The sequence below is a fragment of the Myotis lucifugus genome, unplaced genomic scaffold (assembly GCF_000147115.1).
Source record: "Myotis lucifugus unplaced genomic scaffold, Myoluc2.0 scaffold_603, whole genome shotgun sequence".
Taxonomy (NCBI): Eukaryota; Metazoa; Chordata; class Mammalia; order Chiroptera; family Vespertilionidae; genus Myotis; species Myotis lucifugus.
In genome coordinates, this window is record NW_005871651.1 from 203,415 (window position 1) to 224,343 (window position 20,929).

The 20,929-nt window shown below is 38.9% G+C and overlaps 1 protein-coding gene and 1 non-coding gene across 2 annotated transcripts in view; both read left to right on the forward strand.

The window, feature by feature from the left end:
* Positions 1-2,970: 2,970 nt before the first annotated feature.
* Positions 2,971-20,929, forward strand: part of LOC102427293 (arginine-glutamic acid dipeptide repeats protein) — a 215,182-nt gene continuing 197,223 nt past the window's right edge. Inside the window, 3 exon segments of the mRNA XM_014447016.1 lie at positions 2,971-2,977; positions 3,615-3,685; positions 13,518-13,643. Coding sequence (XP_014302502.1) covers positions 2,971-2,977; positions 3,615-3,685; positions 13,518-13,643 — 204 coding nt within the window.
* Positions 9,029-9,135, forward strand: LOC111823666. Its single transcript, XR_002826731.1, has one exon. It is a non-coding gene; the product is annotated as a U6 spliceosomal RNA (small nuclear RNA).

Consider the following 20,929-nt stretch of genomic DNA (forward strand, 5'->3'; position numbering starts at 1 on the left):
ATCACTTAATACAGTAACAGATTACTAGCCTTGGGCATTGGACTCTCATGTGAATTTATAGCTTTGGATCAATTTGGGTTGCCATGATAACTTATTTATTTATTTTTAAAAGCACTCTTTTGCTTTAGAAGCAAAGCCAAATTTTTTAAAAATATATTTTTATTGATTTCAGAGAGAAGGGAGAGAGAGAGATAGCAACATCAATGATAAGAAAGCATCATTGATTGGCTGCCTCCTGCACGTCTCCTACTGGGGATCCAGCCTGCAATCTGGGCATGTGCCCTTGACTGGAATCGAACCAGGACCTTTCAGTCCGTAGGCCGCGATTCTGTATGCACTGAGCCAAACTGGCTAGGGCCCATGGTAACTTTTTAAACAGAAAGAAGTGACTGTTTATCTAGTAATAAGTCATTAGTAAGTAAATATGTTAATTCCATATGTCAGATTTGAGAATCTGCTCTCTGCCTTATCCCCTCATGGAAGTGTTTCATAAGTCAGGAGTGTGAGGAGGCTTCCAATAAGACTGCAGATAAGTGTTTAAGCAAAGGGATGTCATCTGTATATTGTATTTTGTGTTCATCACCCCAAGTCAGGTCTCCTTCCATCACTATTTTCCTCCCTTTACTCTCTCTTATCTCCCCCCGCCCCCCATTTCAGTGAGGACTTTCTTCATGGTTGACCTTTATTCCCTTCTCTAACAGTTACATCCAGATGTGTTTACAGGTAATCATTTTCCTGAATGTCACTTGGCAGTGAGAGATGAGAGAATATAGGTTCTCTCTTTTTTTTCTGGAAAGTGTTTTTACACACTACAAATTAATAACTGCTTTGTGTCTCAGTAAGAGGACTTATAGTAATAATGATTCTATTGATTCTGAAAAGTACATAGAGAGCTTTTCTTTATGTAAAAAGAACAAAGTTGCCCATAGTTTTCACTATCTAAGCATCTGTCATATTGAATGCCAGGCACCAGTTCTCGGTGGTTGCAGAGAACACTAAAGTGAGTAAGTTTCTCTGAGTTCAAAGCTCAACAATAGTAATGTGGACAGTGCAGACCATCTGACTGCCAAATAACTGAACAGACAGGCAACGTAAATTGTTAATTTTATGTAAAAGAAAGGAGATGTTTCTTTATAGAGGAGCCATGAGAATTCACTGCTGCTGGAGGTGACTCGTTATAAGGTTGCAGGTGCTGGCAGAATGAAGGAGTGAAAAGGTTTGGCATGGGTGGAGGTAGTGGTGTTGGTGTTTCTTTTGTAGAATGCAGCCTAGTGGAAGATGAGATGTGGTGGATGTGGTATGGGATCAGACCACTGAATATGGAAAATTTTTGTTATGTGGGCTTTAAGAACGGGTAAGTCATTCGTTAAGAAAATGACCTGTTAATTTTGAAGCCAGTGAATAGTAGCTAGGTATGACAGTGTTATGTATGAAATAGGAAGAAGAGGGCACATACACTGTCCTTTGTGTTCAGGTTGAGTGGGATGAGTAAATAATTGATATCTAGAGATTTGACATACAGGTACAATAGGGATTAGAACACAGACATTAAGACCCTTAGGTGTCCCAAAATTGTGCAGATTGGAGCTATAGTTTTTACTTAGGAATGGATTTCTTCTGTTTTTGTTTTTTAAATGTTTTTATTGATTTTTAGAGAAAGAGGAAGGGAGAGAGAAAGAGAGATAGAAACATTGATGAGAGAAACATCCATCATCGATTGGCTGCCTCCTGCACCCCCCCACTGCAGATTGGGCCCACAATCAGGGCATGTGCCCTGACCAGGAATTGAACCAGTTATCTCTTGGTGCATGGAATGATGCTCAATCCACTGAGTCACCCCAGCTGGGTGGATTTCTTCTGCTTTTACTTGAATACCAAATACGAGATAGGAAGAGAGATATGTGCCATAAGCATGTTAAATGGATGTTGCCTGAATGTTGAATAGAGTTATTTAGCATCCTGGATTCTGGAACAAGCTAGAAAAGCTTGGTCAACAGTTCATTCATACATACAGGGATTGACTCTCTGTTGTTGAGTCTACATCTGTGTAGAGAAATCAGTTGGGAACTTCTGGATGCCTGAAAATGAGTCCTTCTCTTTCTGGAATGGCTTTGGGCTACAAAAATCCTGATGTCTTTCAGAAAGTTTTTTGGAAGGAAGTGTCCCTTTAGTGAGGACTTTCTTCATGATCTGTGTCCTAGTGGTCTGCTAGCACTGTGGTGGGACTGGACTGTCTACTGGGTGGATGGCTCCAGATCTTGGCTCCTTTGCTATTTCTTGACTCTTAACATGTATGAAATGCGGCAGTAGAGGAACCTGCCTGAGTTCTCAAGGATCTGAGTTATTCTAAGACATCTCCGTTATGAAGGGTCAACAGGAAAGATAAAACAAAGGACGTTTTAAATGTGGGCATTATGGCCACTCTCTAGAAAATGTGATTGCCTGCAGATGCTTTTACTTCCCAGTAAACAATACATGACCTTCTTATCCTAAACTTTACAATGATCTTGGATTGTAATGGGAAGAGTTTTTATATTTCTTTATAACCACTGCTTCCTTTAATATCACTGCTTTTAAAAAAAACAACTGTATCTCAACTTGTCATTTTATCTATCTATCTATCTATCTATCTATCTATCTATCTATCTATCTATCTTTGTTGATTAGGTATTACATATGTGTCCTTATCCTCCCATTGCCCCTCCACTCATGCCCTCACCCCCCTGGTGTCTGTGTCCATTGGTTAGGTTTATATGCATGCATACAAGTTCATGCATATAAACTTACCCCTTACTCCCACCCTCCCCTACCTTCCCTCTGAGGTTTGACGGTCTGATCGATGCTTCTCTGAATCTGGATCTGTTTTTGATCATCAATTTATGTTGTTCATCAACTTGCCATTTTAAAAAGCAGCCTTTAGACTGCGCAGTTGAGAGCAGCAAACATAATTATTCAGGCCCTGCCGGTCAGATGCAATGTAAGAAAGTGCTCTTCTTCCAGAGGAAAATGTAATTTGGTTTACTTCATTCCATCTCTGATTGGCTGCCTTGTTTCTCTTTACAATTAGAAAGTAAAGTGTGTTTAGGTTAAAATTTATAGGGAAAAGATCATTGTAATGGCATGTTCAAGCTAGTCGTCTTTACATTTCACTTCTTTCCTCACAAAATAATAATTGAAAATAAAGTAGCACTTGGTCAAGCCATTTCTCTTTGTAATGACGAGGCATCTATTTGAATAAGATATTCAGGATTTTGTCTTGGTAGCAAGATATTCAGGTTTTGTCTTGGTGGGTAAATTTGAGCAAGTACCTTCAACTGAATGTGGATACTCCCATGGGATTTCCTCCTCCCCCTTCTTCAGGGACCCTGAAAACAATAATTGAGGTTTTATCAAGTTTTTTAAATTAACGGAAAAGTGGTAAAAAAAAAAAAAAAGCCCAAGGGCTGTTTCCCTTTAGCTTAAAATTACTAGTAATTTAATATTCTCTGAGAAAAAAATTTCCTTAAAATGTATGTGCTTTGTCATTTATTTATGTATGCAGTGGCTTTATGGGCCCTGTCTTTGTTCCCTTAAAGGTAAATGCCATTGTTTTAAAATTTCTTTTTCTTTTAAAGACTGTGTGTATATCGAGAGTCGGAGACCAAACACACCGTATTTCATCTGTAGCATTCAAGACTTCAAACTGGTAAGCATTTTTTTCACGTGCTCTTGATTCTGCTCTGGACCTTCTCTTTCCAGTTCCTCTGGCTGTCTCATGGTGGCTTGTCTCTCGTATTGATTTTATAACCAGTTTACCTTCTTCAGTGCTAACGCTCCCTGCTGGCTGTAGCACTCACAGAAGGCAGTCACCAGTTTTATCTTCCCCGTTTTGTGACACTTAGATTTACAAAGCTCATATTGTAAATAATGTGTGTAAAGTTTCCTTCCTCTCATAGGTGTTTTGACATCAATTTCCGAGATTCCCTTGAGTTTCTGAAGTAGTTTGTTTCTTCTCAGCCATTGGGAAGAGCCTGAAGAAGAGTAATTTTGGCATTTGATGATTGGAGAAAAAGAATGTACATGGGCCAGAGACTGGTTTCGGTGGTGACCATAATTAATTTACTTAGATATTTTAGTGAGTATGGAGTGACTCTTGAATCTTTTTTTGGGGTCTCCAAGTAGTGGAGGTTGGAAGTCTGGCTCAGTACTATAGCTATAGTACTTTCTCATTAAAAACTTTTCCTAAGTTCATTAAGTATTGATGTTGCCCGCTATGATCTCTTTGTTTCGGACCAGTGGTCCCCACACTAGGGGTTTTAGATCCCTGGATATCTGTAGAGATTTTGCGAAGGTCTGCAAGTAAACATTCTCAGTCTTAAATAAATGTACCTCACACATCTGTGCAATGCTTTTCACATGTATGAATATGCTGCTGTGGTTTTAAAAATTTACTTATTTAATGATAATATGCACTGAAGAATCCCTGTTTATTAGGTATTTTCCTCAAGCGGTTGATAAGTGAAATACTACTGAAGTACTGTTATTTGGGGATCTTTTGAAACATTTAGATCTTAAAAAGGGATCCCTGTACTTGAAGGATTGTGACCACTCTCTACTTTTAGGTGTAGAGAAATCCTAATCCTAATTTGTAGAGATTTTATCAGTGTCTGTGACTGTCCTTATTTCAAAAACCCTTTGAAACGTTTGGCAATTCATTATATGTGATATTTCAGTCTAAGGAAAAGTAATGCAGTGGTCTGAAGAGATCTTTAACTCTCCATCTTCTTTGTTTCTGATGCCCCAAATATCTAACTAGCATATTCCAATTTAGTTAATAAGTGCATGCCGTTTATTTTTTTTTCTTAAAAAATTACTGCATAAGTAATACATGCTTACTGTTATAAAAGAAAGTCAAATGTGCCATTTACTCCCAAGGATTACACTTGGTAAACTGCTTTCAACCTCCTTGCATGTTTTGCAAGATGGCCTTGCAGTTTAATCTTGTAAAAATCAAATGCTTTTTATTCAGATTTTATGTCAACACAAAGTTTTATTATTTTAGAGGTCTTTGTTATTTGTTACATGTTTCCTTTCAAATATTTTTTACAGAAGCTACACTGACATTTGAAAATCTGGGCGGTGGCCTTGTTTCCTGAAGAGTTTTGTTTGGCTGGTGGCTGCTGCTACTGCTCTTTTCCTGGTCACTGTCTTTGTGTGTGATTTTTACCAAATGGAATACCAGTGCACCATGGAAAAGATACAGCTGTGAAATAAAATTGCAAAGATTTTTCTTTTACCTTTTAGAACCTGAGCCCCTTTTGTACAATTTGTGCACAATGGCTGGTGCCTTCATGTTTGTACAGTGTTGCTTATGAAATGCTGATTATAATGTGATAGTCCAGGGCAGAAGTTCCTGCTGAGTTATAGTAATTGCTCAGGGTATTAACAGCAATAAAAGCTGAAGCTTCTGTTGTCAGTATTGGTCTAGTACAGCACATTAAAGCTGTATGCAAAAACAATGTGGGAAAAGGGTAGGGTGCAGTATGTTAAGATACCTTTTTCTAAATCACACACTGCTATGCCTTATGGGTTTTTTTGTGGTTTTTTTTTTTTTTGAGTTCTGTATTCAGCACACATCATAGTTATGTAAAAATAACAGTGATATTGAAATATTTACTACTGGAAGGATGTAGTTATCGTCTGGATATCCGCTTTCTCTTTCCTTGGTTTTCAGTGCTATTTACGAAAAGGTAACCTAATAGAGGAGAATAATTATAGGTTGTTTTTTTCTTCTTCAGCTTATACCCAAGCTATAGGGGAAAGGAAAGGATGAACAGAAGGAAATATGCTTTTTTTTTTATCCTCTGCAAGATTTTAAAAAGAAGAAATTGGAGTTGATTTTGCCCACAGGAAATACCATGCATGACAAGTGGAACAATGGAAAACAAAAGCCAATAGCTTTGAAATGTTGTTGATTATTTTATCTTTATTTGGTTTGGGGTTGTAACTAAAATGTATTTCTTTGTTTATACCACTGATTATAATTAATCCTTTTACCATGGTGAGTTTGTGAATATAGTTATATTTGGGGACTGTAAAAAGAATTGGGCGAATGCCCCTTATGGTACATGTTAGCTAAGAGTACAGTGTTAAACACATCAGAGACTAAAGAATTGAGAAGTGGACTTAAGGAGACAACTACCACTAGTCACTAGCACAATGCCAGTGTATTGAACTGAGGATCCTGGGTAAGAAGGGTCTTTGGATTTTATGCAGGGATCTGATTGTCTTCCCATAGATTCTGAGTCCATGATATGAAACATAGCTGCTTCTGTTGACCAGGTTTACATCTGTTGTCCTGGTAAACTATTAAACGGTGTCCCTTTTCACTTAAAGGTGTCCCTATTGGGGTGACAGGTTATATGGGGATGGGATTCATGGCTTCCATTTTATTAACACTTAACCATCAAAACACATACATAAGGCCTCTCTGTCCTACATTGGTAGATCTATTTAGAACCTGCACTTCCACAGGGGTAGGTGAAAGCTATGATGTTGCAAAAAAATTGAGTTCCTAACAGAACTGAGGTTTTTGGAAGTAGCATTTTCAAGGGAAGGGAATTATTTGTTCTATTCGGATGCTTTCATTCTCTTTGGAAGTGTTCATTAGATGGGCTTATTTACAAATGGGGAGACTGGGTTTGTTTGACTACAATGGCAGAAGTATCTGTGGAACATGTGAAAAGCAGGGGCAGGAGAGGGAAGGTTGAATTATGGACAGTGTATGCTTAGAAGCAGGAAGAAAGAGGGATCATCAATTAAATAAGGCAGCTTTACACCTTAGGCTTCTGAATTAAATATTAAAGCAGTTGGCAAAGTCTTTAGCTCTTGGAAAGAACAGTGATGTGGAATGGCAATCTATGATCTTTGTGGCCTGACTTGATGAACTGAGAGACTGAGTAGCTAGCAGGGAGGGCAAAGCTAATGGGATGAGTCAAGAATTGCCTCAGTGAGAGGGGGTTGGGGCAGGCATAGCAGGTCATAGGCAGGCTGGTGTGATGGGCAGGACGCCAGGGACAGCAGAGGGTTGAAACATGCAGAGCTGAGGGGGAGAGTGCTCGCCTCCTTGAGCTCTCCGGATGCGGCTTCCAGGTGGAGTGAGCGTTCCCCTCAGTGAAGCCTCTTCTTGGCCAGTTTGAGTTGATCTCAGTAATTGCAACTGCAAGAGCTTAGCATACCACCCTCCACCCTTTCTTCTGCTGCACTCCCATAGCTTTTCTGGTCACTGTGTGACTTGGTTTCTTTTTTTTTTTTTTAAACATATATTTTTATTGATTTCAGCGAGAAAGGAAGAGGGAGAGATAGAAACATCAATGATGAGAGAGAATCATTGATCAGTTGCCTCTTGCAAGCCCCCCATTGGGGATCGAGCCCCGCAACCCGGGCATGTGCCCTTGACCGGAATCGAACCTGGAACCTTTCAGTTCCCAGGCTGATGCTCTATCCACTGAGCCAAACCAGCTAGGGCGTGACTTGGTTTCTTAGAGAATTTTGTTTCTGAATGAGTCGGTATCACCAAGGAGCATTATATGCCAGAGTGCAATTAAGAATGTTTTGGGTTGGCCCTAACCGGTTTGGCTCAGTAGATAGAGCATCGGCCTGCGGACTGAAAGGTCCCAGGTTCGATTCCGTTCAAGGGCACATGTACCTTGGTTGCAGACACATCCCCAGTAGGAGGTGTGCAGGAAGCAGCTGATCGATGTTTCTCTCTCATCGATTTTTCTAACTCTCTATCCCCCTCCCTTCCTCTCTGTAAAAAAATCAATAAAATATATATTTTTAAAAAAGAATGCTTTGGGTTGTAATCAGGGCCTTTGACAAGCATTTATTGAAAACTTACTTTGTGTTCTTTGCTGGGTGCAGCACCATAATGGGGGCTGAAGAATGTGAGATCTAGTTCCTTCCCTCTGATTGTAGGTTCTAAGGACAGACAGCAGTGGCGTTTTTGGATATCAGTCCTCTTTGGAGAACATTGAATAGGATTGATGTGGGGGAAGACATTCAGTTTTTGTCCCCAAGAAAGATTTCTTTCTTGCTTTTACTAAAAAACAACAAAATTCCATATTTATAGAAACCCAGGCCTTAGCATAATAGAGTTAATTTGCTATCTAGAAATAATCATGGATTCTGAGAATGCTCAACAAGAAGATCACTGAGATTAGTAATTTCCATTCAGTATAATACCCAGGAGTTTCTGGTCTGGGTCTAGCAGTAGTAGTTCATACCTAAGTCTTCATTCACAGGTAAGTAATCGAAGCTGTTCCTTTAATATTCCACATGGGAATTTTGTGTGGATTCTTAATGAATTTCTGTCATTTATACAGCAGAAAAAGTATGATTTTGGTTTCTTTGAGTTACAGTTATCTATTCTTCAGTTGTTATATGAAATGAGTTTTCAGGTAGGATATATAATTATTACAAGTATTATTTTGAGCAAATAACATTGATTCACTGGGCTCTTATTTGGTTAATTAAAACTAGGAAAGTTATTAAATTTATACCTGGTCTAAACATCCCTCAGAGTTGGGGATATGTCATTAAGAATATTATGGTTATATCCAGTTTACTGTTTAGGGCCCAATGTGTTGCTATGGCTCTGCATGGATGAGTGTGCTGTTCTATCATTTATGTCCCTAACAGTTTAAGTCCTAAGTACTGATTGTGAATGCAGAATAGCTAAATCCTTAATGTGCCACTAGTTATCTTGGAGAAGGCACATCTCCGTTACTGCTGTGAATGTGGGGGCCAAATTATTCAAGATTTCAATTTCCCTCTTTGTTTCATTGCCAAATGTGAGCAGCAGGGAGAGTAGCATTGGGAATTTCTTTCTGATTCCTGGTTTGATAGGGTTACACCCCAAGAGCTGATCACAACAAATCGCAACTGCAGAAAAGTAGCTTTAGCTTAGGTTCCATTTACTATTAAAATTGCCCTCTCTACCCCAAGTTGAATTTCTCAGAAGTGGAATAAAAGTAAGAACCTGCTATTCGTGCTCACTTCGGCAGCACATATACTAAAATTGGAACGATACAGAGAAGATTAACATGGCCCCTGCGCAAGGATGATACGCAAATTCATGAAGTGTTCCATAAAAAAAGAAAAAAAGAACCTGCTATTCCTTCTTTAAAATGGAAACTTATTGAGGATAAGTAATTATATCCTCTCATTTTTTGTTAGAGATCTTTACATAGGTAATGCTGGGAGGTGTGAGAGACACATTTACATGCACCCTTTGTGCGTACATACATGTGTATACACAATGAGTTAGTTATCATTATACACCATTTTAATATTAGGTAATTCTTATATTAAAACTGTTCTGGGGGTGGGCAGGATGTCCACATTAATTTGAACATGGCTAACTCAGAATTTGAGATGCTTTTCTGGGACTGAGATTAGGGATGGAACAGTGCATGGATTGACAGCTTGAGCTTGACATCAGTTTGTTCCATCAGTTGCTCTCTTTCATGACTTTGGGCAAGAAACTTAATCCTCCTAACCTTATTTTATTTACTTATGAAGTTGGGATATACAGCACCTGTCTTGTAGGTAGATTGTTTTTAGGTTAAAAGCTAAGTCTACAAAGTGGATAGTAGCACAGTGCCTGGGCCATGGAATGACAAAGATCATGATGTTGATGTGTAGCTTTAAGCTTTGTGAGGGCAGACATCACACCAGTTTTATTCATTGGTGTATACTGAGCACTTAGCATATTGCCTAGCCCACATAAGATCCACAGTAAATATTTATTGAATATTGAATGAAGTAACATTTCAGTGGAAGGAATTCACTGGGTAAAGTTTTTTAAAAACGTTAGTAATAGTTTGATACAATGTTTGCATTAGCTACAGATTAACTTTCTGTTTATTAAACAAGCCAAAGAGATCTGCTTCTTTACATTTTGTTTAAGCTTGCAATGTGTAATATTTTCTATACTTAAATAATAAAACTCTATTCTTAAAATACTTTAAAACTCAGTTTCTTATTTTCTTCAGGAAGTTTACATAAGGGTAGCCAAAGTCATAACATTGATTAGGTATTACTATAATGTTTTGAGTTTTCTATAATACTTTTAGCAAAGATAAATGAGGGCTCAGTACATATGTAAACATCCCAGAGAAGGCCAGCTTATAGGAAAAATGCCTTACGTATGTATGATGATTCATTTCTCTGCAAAGCAACGGTTGTCTGTCTTGTTTTTCATAGTCCCTCAAGTCAGGCCTGCAGAATTAGTATTTCTTTTTATAGTGCTTTCTTTTCGTTCCCCACAAGGTCAGTACTACCCAGCTGCAGCTTTGTTACTTGAGTGTAACGTTGGACAAGGAAGTGAAAACTGTGAGGTTTGTTATCAAGTGTTTTCAATTTTCTGGAGTGAGGAATGAAGTGTTACTTTAAGAGATAATGGGATGTAGAGCTGAGAGGATTCTTTAAGAGGAGTTGCTCCTTTCTGTTGGTTTAGTTTTCACCTGTCAGGAGTGAGTACGTAGCGTGGCAGCCCTCTCCTACAGTGATTTCTCAGCCAAGAAAAGGTGTGTGTTACTGATTTGGTGCTAGACCAGTGGTTCGCAACCTTGAATGCACATTAGAATCACCTGGGAATCTTTTAAAAATGCTGATTTCTGGGCCCCATCCTCCGGAAATTCTGTTTCTTTGTTACTAATGTTGTGGCCCCACCCCATAACAAAGAAACAGAATTTCCGGAGGATGAGGCCCAGAAATCAGCATTTTAAAAAGATTCCCAGGTGATTCTAATGTGCAGCCAAGGTTGAGAACCACTGTGCTAGAGGATTCTCAGGGAGGGCCACAACTTTTTTTCTTTCTTCTATGTTTAAAATAAAGGTCATGGTTGCTTAGATGTTTCCATAGCATTGTAATTAATAAACTACAATGGGGTGTTGGGCTTACTCAATGCTATGTTTGGAGTAAGCCACCAATAATAAATACACTAAGTCCTCACTTAACATTGTTGATAGGTTCTGTGAGTTTGAGGGGAATGACATACAGTATAACAAAACCAGTTTTACCACAGGCTGATTGATGTAAACAAGCATTAAGTTCCTAAGACTTCTCATCAGTGTTATAATGAAATGAAGATGAACAAAAAGAGGACCTGCTGTATGTGTTCCCGTACTGAGTGTCTTTTTCACACGTAAATTTGATGTTATTTGTATTTAATCCTGTAATAGGCAAGTGTAGGATGAAATCTCTTAGTCAGATGAGGTGATACTGGATCTTGGCTGCTAACTCGTCCCCCAGTTCTGGAGCAGTCATGTTGAGAGTTATTTTGAATCACCACAACCATTTTGCATGATATGAATGTCAGCTTATAAATGGCGGGGTGGTATTCACGTACGTGAAAATCAAAATGAGGCTTTGGGAATAAATAATCTCAGAGCACCTATTGGCCCCATTTATTCAGCTTCTCATCGATCTGTTTTCACTCATGACTGACAGTCATTATAGACCACATGGGATTTAAAGTTTTAATGGTTCATGGTTACTGTGAAGTTGGTAATTCATTTTGTTCTAATTTATATGGATTTTAGGACTCTTAAGAAATCACTGGAAAAGTTTTACTTAATTATATTTATTGTCATAAAATACTTATCTTAAATGTTATTTACTAAGCCTGTTCTCTATACGTGAAATTTTTTCAATGCGGAAGACTCTAGGTATTCTAATTGTTTAAAAAGGAGCTTAGGAAAGTTTGAGACAATTTGATATTTGCAGAGATCTGCTGTGCAAGAATATTTGTAAAGCCTTGTCATTCAAACTCAATTCCATACAACTGGAAATTTGTAATTTGGATGTGGATGTTTGTGTTAAAAACCAGGTCAAAATAGTCTAAAAAGCTTATTAGAACTGAAATAAAATGAGGGAAACGGAGATACTGTGTCAATGTTTTCTGATTCCTAAATAAGAACAATGATATGCTTTGAAATGATGCCTTTTTAAATGCTTAAAATATTTTAATCATTACCTGAATTTTTGCATATTTAAAATATTGTCAAGGTGCTTAGAAATTATTTACTAGGTGTCTTTGTTTAAAGCCCTTGATTTGAATGTATAAGGATTTGAGTGGTCTGATTAATTGAATTTCTAGTGAAGAGATTAACCACAAATTTATTTCTATTTGATGCTTATGGTAAAAAATATTGAGTATACTTTACATTCTTGTACACAGTTGAATCTTTGATTTGGAATCTGTACTGTTGGTATGGGGAGGGGGAGCTGTGTGGTGGAGAAGGTTATGACTACTAACACTTGATTTAATCACATATTGTAACCAAGACGGTGGGAGCCAGAGACTGACCACACACCAAGCGTGGGGCCCAGGATGTGCTGTAGAAGGTGATCTGTAGAGAGGGAAAGAAGACCACCATGATAAAGACATTCCCAATATTAGCTTACTTTCTTGGGGTTTGTCTTTTTTGTTTGTTAGACATAGACATTAAATCTTGAATTATAGGAAGTTGTTAGAGAATGATTCTTTGCTTCTCAAAAGGAGTTAATGTGACAGGACTCCCTAAAAAGATTTAATATTAAAAAGTTTGCTTATCTGTAATTTTTAAACAACTTTAAGAACAGAAATCTTATATAAACATTTGAGTTTTATGATGTTTTTAGTTCATTTAAAACCTCATGAAATTGAATTGTTAGTGGGGTTTTTTTGGAAATGTTATTGCTCTCTAGAATGTTGGAAAGGGATCATATTCAAACTCTTAGATATCTTTTTTGATACTTAAAAGAATTGTGCTGGCTTTCAGAAGTTGCTCTCTAATCATTTGCTGGTTTTAAATTTTTCTAGTTTCTTAAAAATACCAAACTGGTTTTGCCCCTAAAAGAAATAATATCTTTCTTGAACTTTATGCTCTATGCCTGTTCATTGTACTTACCTTGTGGGCATTGGAGAAAATGGAAACTTATTTGAATGGTGTCTTTTTTCCTCTGGTGTTAAGCCTTTGTCTTTCACCTTGCCTGTAGTTTTCCCAAATTAAATAAGGACTTTCAGAAAATGGTAGGATCTTTCTTTGAAACCCCTAATGCCTTGAATATTTCCTTATTAAGTACATGCCTTATGACTCTAGCATCTCTCATTAGAAACGCTTCTGAAAGCTCGCTTCGTCCACTTGGGGTTCATTTTTATTATAAGCAAAGCATGCCACTGTCACTGTGCTCGGGCACTGTGTCATCTTACCTTGGTTATTTGAGGGGCACACACCATACTGCTTTGTGACAGGATCCAGGTTAAAGTGTAAAGCTGGAGGGTCATGTGTCTGTTCACGCTGAGCGAATGAAGGAAACGGTTTTGATTCATGCAGAAAGGTTAACTTTAGTGGTCGAACAAATTCTCTGAGATTTCAGACGCCATCTGCTAAAGGATTTGTGCAGATGCTTGCTTGTGTGCTGGGTGCCCCTAGTAACCAGGGCATGAGGGGACATTGGGCATGTTAACTTAAAACTTTTTTCTTTTTTAGGTCCACAACTCCCAGGCCTGTTGCAGATCTCCAACTCCTGCTTTGTGTGACCCCCCAGCATGCTCTCTGCCGGTGGCGTCACAGCCACCACAGCATCTTTCTGAAGCCGGGAGAGGGCCTGTAGGGGTAAGGAGAATCCCGTTTTTAAAAGCTGTCAATATTTTATATCCCATAGGGTATAAAATAGGAATATTACCTCCCTCCCCAGAGCCCCTTTAAAAATGTGCTGTATTGTATGTGTTTTTAAAGGAGTAACAAGTACATGCACAGAGGAAGCAAAATACGGGACTTACCTTACCCCTCTAGGACAGTTCCAGAAGTTAGCGGGGTTTGTGGTGTAGGGTATTTTGGCACCAGCAGAGAGCATGCTGGGCTGCTGCAAGGAGCAGGAGCTGGCAATCAGCAGCGAGTATGGATGTTGGCAACTGAAAAGGGGGAAACAGGGGGTAAGTTTGAGACCAAGTGGAATGTGCATCTCCCCAGGACCATTGGGACTCGTGGCCCACAAATCTAAGCTGTTTTGGGTGCTGTCCTCTCAGGTAAAGTTTTGTAGAGTATTGCTCAGAAGTAGCTAGGCTTTTCTGCAGGGCAGATACAGACTAAAACACTGAAAGGCATGGGTTGGGGTGTAGGTAATAGTACTCTCAGCGGTACTCTGCTAATTCCTCTGTTACCTGGTGGTAGTGTGGGATGTGTGTGAGATGTAGCAGGATGAAATGTCCCTAGTTAGTTATCCCTTAGAACACAGGACCCGGTGTACGATCTCGGAGGGCTGGTTCTGTCTTCTGTCTTACCTTTTCTGAAAGCTGTGTACATACCTTTCCTTTTTTCCCCTTTATTTGTGAGGATTGAATGGTAAAGCTTTCTGAAAGATAGGTGTTATTGTTCTGATCAACTGCTGTGAATCACTGAAGAAATAAATGTAAGACCTGTCTTTCTCCTGCATGTAATCTGACCAAACTCATACTCAGAAAATGACACAAGAAAATAGTCATTCCAGATGCACACGCGCTATACAAGATCCTGGGAATGTGTAATGAATTGTTCCGTGGCAGCGTAGAACATTCATACCTTGAGACTAAGAGAAGAGAGTGCTCCAAACGGACGGTAGAACTGGGAAAGTTTTGTGATGAGAGGTCGGTTTTGAGGAGCTGGTTATGTTTTTGATACATCAGTATCCTGTGGCCAGGCAGAGTGGAGGGGCCTTCCAGATGTACATGTCAGCTTGTCCCTATAAGCAACATAGACAATGAGCCTGGTGAAGCTGGGAGTTGTGAGAAGACCACAGGACGTCAATGAAGAGCACAGGTTAGTGGGACTTGGGAGGCAGAGGTGGGGCTGGATCATAAAGGATCTTAAAGGTTAGAAAAGGTGAAATTTTATGTGATAGTCGGAAGAGAGCCTTTGCAGCCTTTTTTATTTCCTGTAAGCCGATTTGCAAATCACTGCTTAAGAAGATTCATTGGGAAGCAGAATGCTGTGTGCAGTGGGGAAAGACTGAAAGTTCCAATTAGGAGGCTAGGGCTGTCATCCATGCATAAAATGAAGAGGACCAAGACAATAGAGATGGGATATTAATAATTGTAACAAAATCAGGAATAATTGTCACAACAACAATTTCATGTTTGGGTAATTGCCAGTGTAATTTATCAAGAATTAGACCAGAAAAAAGGTTCACATTATGGAAGCCTTGGAATTATTGATATAATAGCCATTCACAATGTAAGATAAAACCCTGTGTAGTGGATAAAAGTCTAATTTTAATCCCTGAAGAGAGAGATTGACATTTTAAGGGACAAATTAGCAGAGTCCTGACTTGACTACCTATTTCAAAAGCTTCAGCCTTTACCACTTACCATCTTATTTCCATATGTGTCTAAGAAATGGCTGTTCTCTTTCAGGCTGATTGTTTCTCTGTTCTCTAATCAGTGTGGATGTCACTGTTAGACTGTTTCATTTCCACAATACTCACCAACCAGGATTTGCTAAATAGATTGAAATTTTTTCCAATAACAGTAAACTTGTTCTGTGAGCATCAGTGATGGCCACTATTTAATTTTTAGCAGTGAAAGTGTTGTGGTCACTGAGGATTTAAATAAGTTTATGATTGGTGGTGGACTCAGATACCATCATATGAAGGCTTGAGAAGATTCTGTAATAAGATGATAAATCTTTTAGTCAAGATGCTGCTGCTAAAGCTAACTGTATTGATTGTTCTGTAACAATGCTTCATGCTGCCAAAGTCATTTGAGCTGGATCTGAATCGGATCCAGTTGGCAAAGCCCCCTCCCACCCCCCCTTGTGTGGGGCTCTCATAAATTCTGCAGGCACACAGATCTGATACAGTGTAATGAGAGAGCTGCTGGGGGAAAATTGATTACAGGGTTGCAGACAATATCATTAATGTTTCTTGCCATGATACACCAGATGTCTTTGCTAATAGACTATTTTTGTTAATTTAGTTTTTATACCATGGCATTGCTTGCATCATAATTTAACTTGCTTTGCATATTCAGGTATATGTGATCTGTGTTTCTACACTAATAGATGTATCAGCTCATAAGATTTAATTTTATAAATTTCTAACTTATTGACCATTTTTAAAGTATTTGTACTGGAAAGGCAATATTTTTACTTGTTATTGAGAATCCGTTAGCTTGGATGTTTTCTAGCAAAAAGTACTGTGTTTACTGGTAGTTCGGGAGTAGTGAGGGAGATGAGATGGCAAAGAAAACATTGCTCAGATCCTCAGTAGACGGGGCAGAGATGGTCCCAGTGCAAGGTGGTGTGAATGGCACGAGAAATTCTCCAAAGCAGAAATGGTGCAGCCATTTTATTTTTTTTAAATATATTTTATTGATTTTTTACAGAGAGGAAGGGAGAGGGATAAAGAGTTAGAAACATTGATGAGAGAGAAGCATCGATCAGCTGCCTCCTGCACACTCCCCACTGGGATGTGCCCGCAACCAAGGTACATGCCGTTGACTGGAATCGAACCTGGGACCCTTCAGTCCGCAGGCTGACGCTCTATCCACTGAGCCAAACCAGTCAGGGCTGGTGCAGCCATTTAAAGGGGATGCAGTTTCATTGGTACTGTCATGGGTGGGCTCTGCAGGCTGAGTTCTATTGGCTGCACCTGTCCTCTTCCTCACAGGAGAGCAAGGGCTGGTTAGGGGATTTAGTCATTGGGCTTTTTTATTTTTTTAGTCATATATTTTTGTGTTTCAGACCTCTGTCGAGTGGCTAACATATATAATATAAATAAGGTAATGGGTTGAGCTATTTTATTTCAGTCATTTTTTTAGCTACTGGCTTTTGGTGCATTATCTTTTAGAGAACTTATTTTTTTCTTTAGACATGCTCTTGTGTAACATAGGACATATTAATCAATCTCTCTAACCCTTAGTTTTCTCACTTAGAAAATGGGTATAATATTACTAGCTATTTGAAATAATTAAATACCATATAATAAGCATTCATTAAGCATTATCTCTTATCACATAGATATTTGTTATACAAATTCAGATTTAAAATTTAAAAAAAAATATTTTATTGATTTCAGAGAGTAAGGGAGAGGGAGAGAGAGAGATAGAAACATCAATGATGAGAGAGAATCAGTGATCGGCTGCCTCCTGCACGCCCCACACTTGGGGATGGAGCCCACAACCTAGGCATGTGCCCTGACCTGGAATGAACCATGACCCCTAGGTTCATAGGTTGCCACTCAACCACTGAGCCACTCTGGCCGGGCCAGATTCAGGTTTTAAATAATTTATTAGTTTTCTAGACATTCTTAATCTAGACACAGGCCCCTAGGTAGTCTCTTTGAGTTTAAGAGGTCCTATAAAATTCCTAAAATTGCTTGGCAAGTCTTATATGTATGAGCAGTTTTTCTGCAGAGAGTATACTTTTCAACCATAGATGCTAATCACATTCCTAAAATGTTGAAAAAAACTAAATATTAAGATTAAAAGCTGGTAGGTCATTTAAAATCAGCTAGCTGTTTGTTAAGGAGGCAAACTAACATTGAGCATTACTTTGTGTCCAGGCACTTTGCTACTCTTTTGATCCATTTAATCTCCACAACAATCTGTGATATTTATTTAATTGTGCAGATGAGAAAACTTGAGGTTTGCATTTGTATAAAATCTTGCCCTGAGTGAGTGGCAGAACTCATGAACTTACCCCGTTTTTACATAATCTTCACTGGTCTCATGGCGCCTTCTCCCCGTGACCCTGCAGTGATGCCTACCTTTGCCTCCACTTTACTAGAAAGTTCCGGAGCTCACATGCTGCTCAACATTGGTATAGAAGAGGACTTCTGCCACTGAGAGTTTACAGGCTGACCCTTACCTTGAACAGATGGACAGTGGTGCTAACAGTGTGGTGTGAGAACCCTTTTTTTCAGTATCAGTAAATTTTGTTTTCCTGTTGGCACTTGTGGTGGTGATATCTTTAGTATCCTTTTGTTTAAAAAAAAAATGCTTGACCAACAGCTACTGTGAGTTCCCATTCATTCATCTTAATAGCATCTACAGTTGACCCTTGAACAACGCGGGAGTCAGGCCCCTCCTAAAGTAAAAATCCATATAACTTTGACTCCCCTAAAACTTAAGTTGTCCTTCGGTATCTGTGGGGGGATTGATTCCAGGACCCCTGTGGATACCAAAATCCGAGGATGCTCAAGCCCCTATACAAAATGGCATGGATCAATTTATACTGTCAGCCCTCTACATCTGCTGACTCCCCACTGCAGATAGAAAACTACAGTATTTATTGAAAAAATTCAAGTCTAAGTGGACTCGTGCACTTCAAACCCATATTCTTCAAGGGTTAACTATGATACACATTTGAAAAATATTTCCTGTAGTCTGATTTGTTAGCCTGTGTGTTTGTTTCAGGTAAAACTTGGTACATGTAAGAAATTGGGTTTTGCATTTCCTTTGGAATAAATCCATTCCCCCATGTAGATAAACCCGCCCATTAACAGAGATGGGAAACTAGGGCCCAGTGACTTTCCCCAAACCCCCTGGCTCATATGGGGCTGCTTAGGACAGAAGCCAGGCCTCCTGGGTCCCTGGTTAGTGCTCTTTCTACTTCTCCTACTGAATTACCTCCACCCGTAATGGATGCTCTTCAAGTTGGCCCGTGCAGTATGCCATTTACTTCTTAAAAGCTAAGAATCCTTTACTTCATATCTAGTTTTAGCTTTTGTGACTGTATCTCAAACCAGAGTTCAAACAGCATTAGTTTTTGCTTCTGTAAGACATTTATTCTTTTTAAGTATTGTTTCTAACACTGGTACTTCTCATACTTGGGATTTCAGTACCATTTAACAATGAAAAGCAACCATCTATATTATAAAAGGCCAGTGGCCGTAACACTGTAATGACGAAATGACCGGTCACCAGGAGGTGCATTGATGGGTCTCGTGTTGCGGCGGTTCTCAGTCTTGCGGTGGGTCTGGGGTCTTGTGCGATTTCGCGTGCTGGGCCTCTAGTTTATTATAAAATGCTATTTAAAAAGTACAGTGGTTATATTTTTACCTATTTGCTGCTTATAAAGAACTCTAATCTGGTTGCTTGTTTAGCTAGTCAAGAGTTTCTGAAGATAGCCTGTTTTTTCAGTATTTACTGTGGCTTTCCCAGTTAACATTAAATATGCCAAAAATAACTACTGCCTTTTACTTTTGATTGTAGTTAAAGGTGTTAAAATTACTGAATTTTCAGAAAAATTGCCAATATAAATGCTGAATTAATCCAACCACCCTAAATGAAAGATGATTAATAGCTGTTGGGTTTAATGTAGCAAGTTTTTAAAAATTCTTAAATTTTTTTGCCCTGGCCAGTGTGTTCAGCCGTTAGAGCGTCGGCCTTTGCACCAAAGGGTCGCAGGTTCAATTCCTGGTCAAGGGCAGGTACCTGGGTTGCAGGTTAGATCCCTGGCCACAGTTGGGGCTCATGCAGGAGGCAACAATCCATGTGTCTTTCTCTCATTGATGTTTCTCTCTCTCCCTCCCTTCCACACTCTTTGAAAAGCATTGGGAAAAATATCCTCGAGTGAAGATATTTAAAAAAAAAGTTTTTTAATCTTCATCTGAGGATATGATGTGTGTGTGTTTTAATTGATTTCAGAGAGAGGAAGGGAGGGGGAGAGAGAAACATCGGTGTGAGAGAGATACATCAGTCGGTTGCCATATACGCCCAGACTGGGGATCAAATCTGCAACCTGGGTATGTGCTCTGACTGGAATTGAACTTGTGCCCCTTCGGTGCATGGGACGACACTCCAACCAACTGTGCCACACTGGCCACGGCTAAAATATTCTTACAACTGTCAACTGACTAATATGTATCCTGCTTCCTGATTAATTCCTTTCACTTGGAACAGTTGTTTTCATACCCTGTTCTCTCATAAAAGCTAATTGTTAGCAAGTTTGTTAGCTGTCTTTCCATCATATTCATCTCCTTTTTTACAAAAGGGGCATGATGCCACATTTTCAGAACATAGATTTGAATAACTTAAGATTTTCTAAGACTGCCTACAATTTAAGCAGTCTTTTTGTAATCATAGGTCTATGTGAGATGCAGCAATTACTTCTAAGTTTTGTTGCGCTTCCTTTTCCCCCAGGCGTAGTGCATTACCCTTTATTACGTACAGGCACTGTTAGGCCTTTCAGCCTTGCCTTTTTGGGGCTGTTTCATATTGTTCAAAAAATATCTAAGAAAAATGTGGAATTTTCAGGCTTTACAAGTTCTCTAGAATTAACTTTACTAATGTGAGTTGCCAAAGACATTTCAGGGCATTCCATTCCATGGAAGTTGAGCTTGCAGTTTGGTTTAGTTTAACTTTGTTTTTAGTGTTACTCCTCATTTTAGGATATCATAGTACTTTTTTCTGGTGGCAGTATTTCTTACGAATATCAAGGCTGTCAGTGAAATTTATGTAATACACCGAAGGTTAATCAATTCTTTTCAGAGTCTATAGTAATTATGTCTCATGCCTGGAAGTTGGTATCTTCTGTTTTTATCTTTGGTCTCATGTTTTACAGTTAGATTGAATGTTAGGTACTTCTTCATTTGTTTGTTTTCTCTCGTGTTTTTTTTTTTTGTGTTTTTTTTTTAATAGATGATTTTTTTAGAGCAGTTTTAGATTCACAGCAAAATTGCGTGGAAGGTACAGAGATTTCCCACAAACTTCCCCACCCCCACACGAATAGCCTCTCCTATTATCAACACCCCCCCCCCCCCACCAAAAGAATATAAGGTTTTCAACTCCTTTGGGGAAGTACCATGAAGTGTTGATTGCTGATATGTATGGTGAGAATATGTTTAGTTTTCTAAGAAACAACCAAACTGGTTTTCCAAGAAGTTCCGCGTAGGTTGTATCCCAGCAGCAGGAATGAAGAGTTTC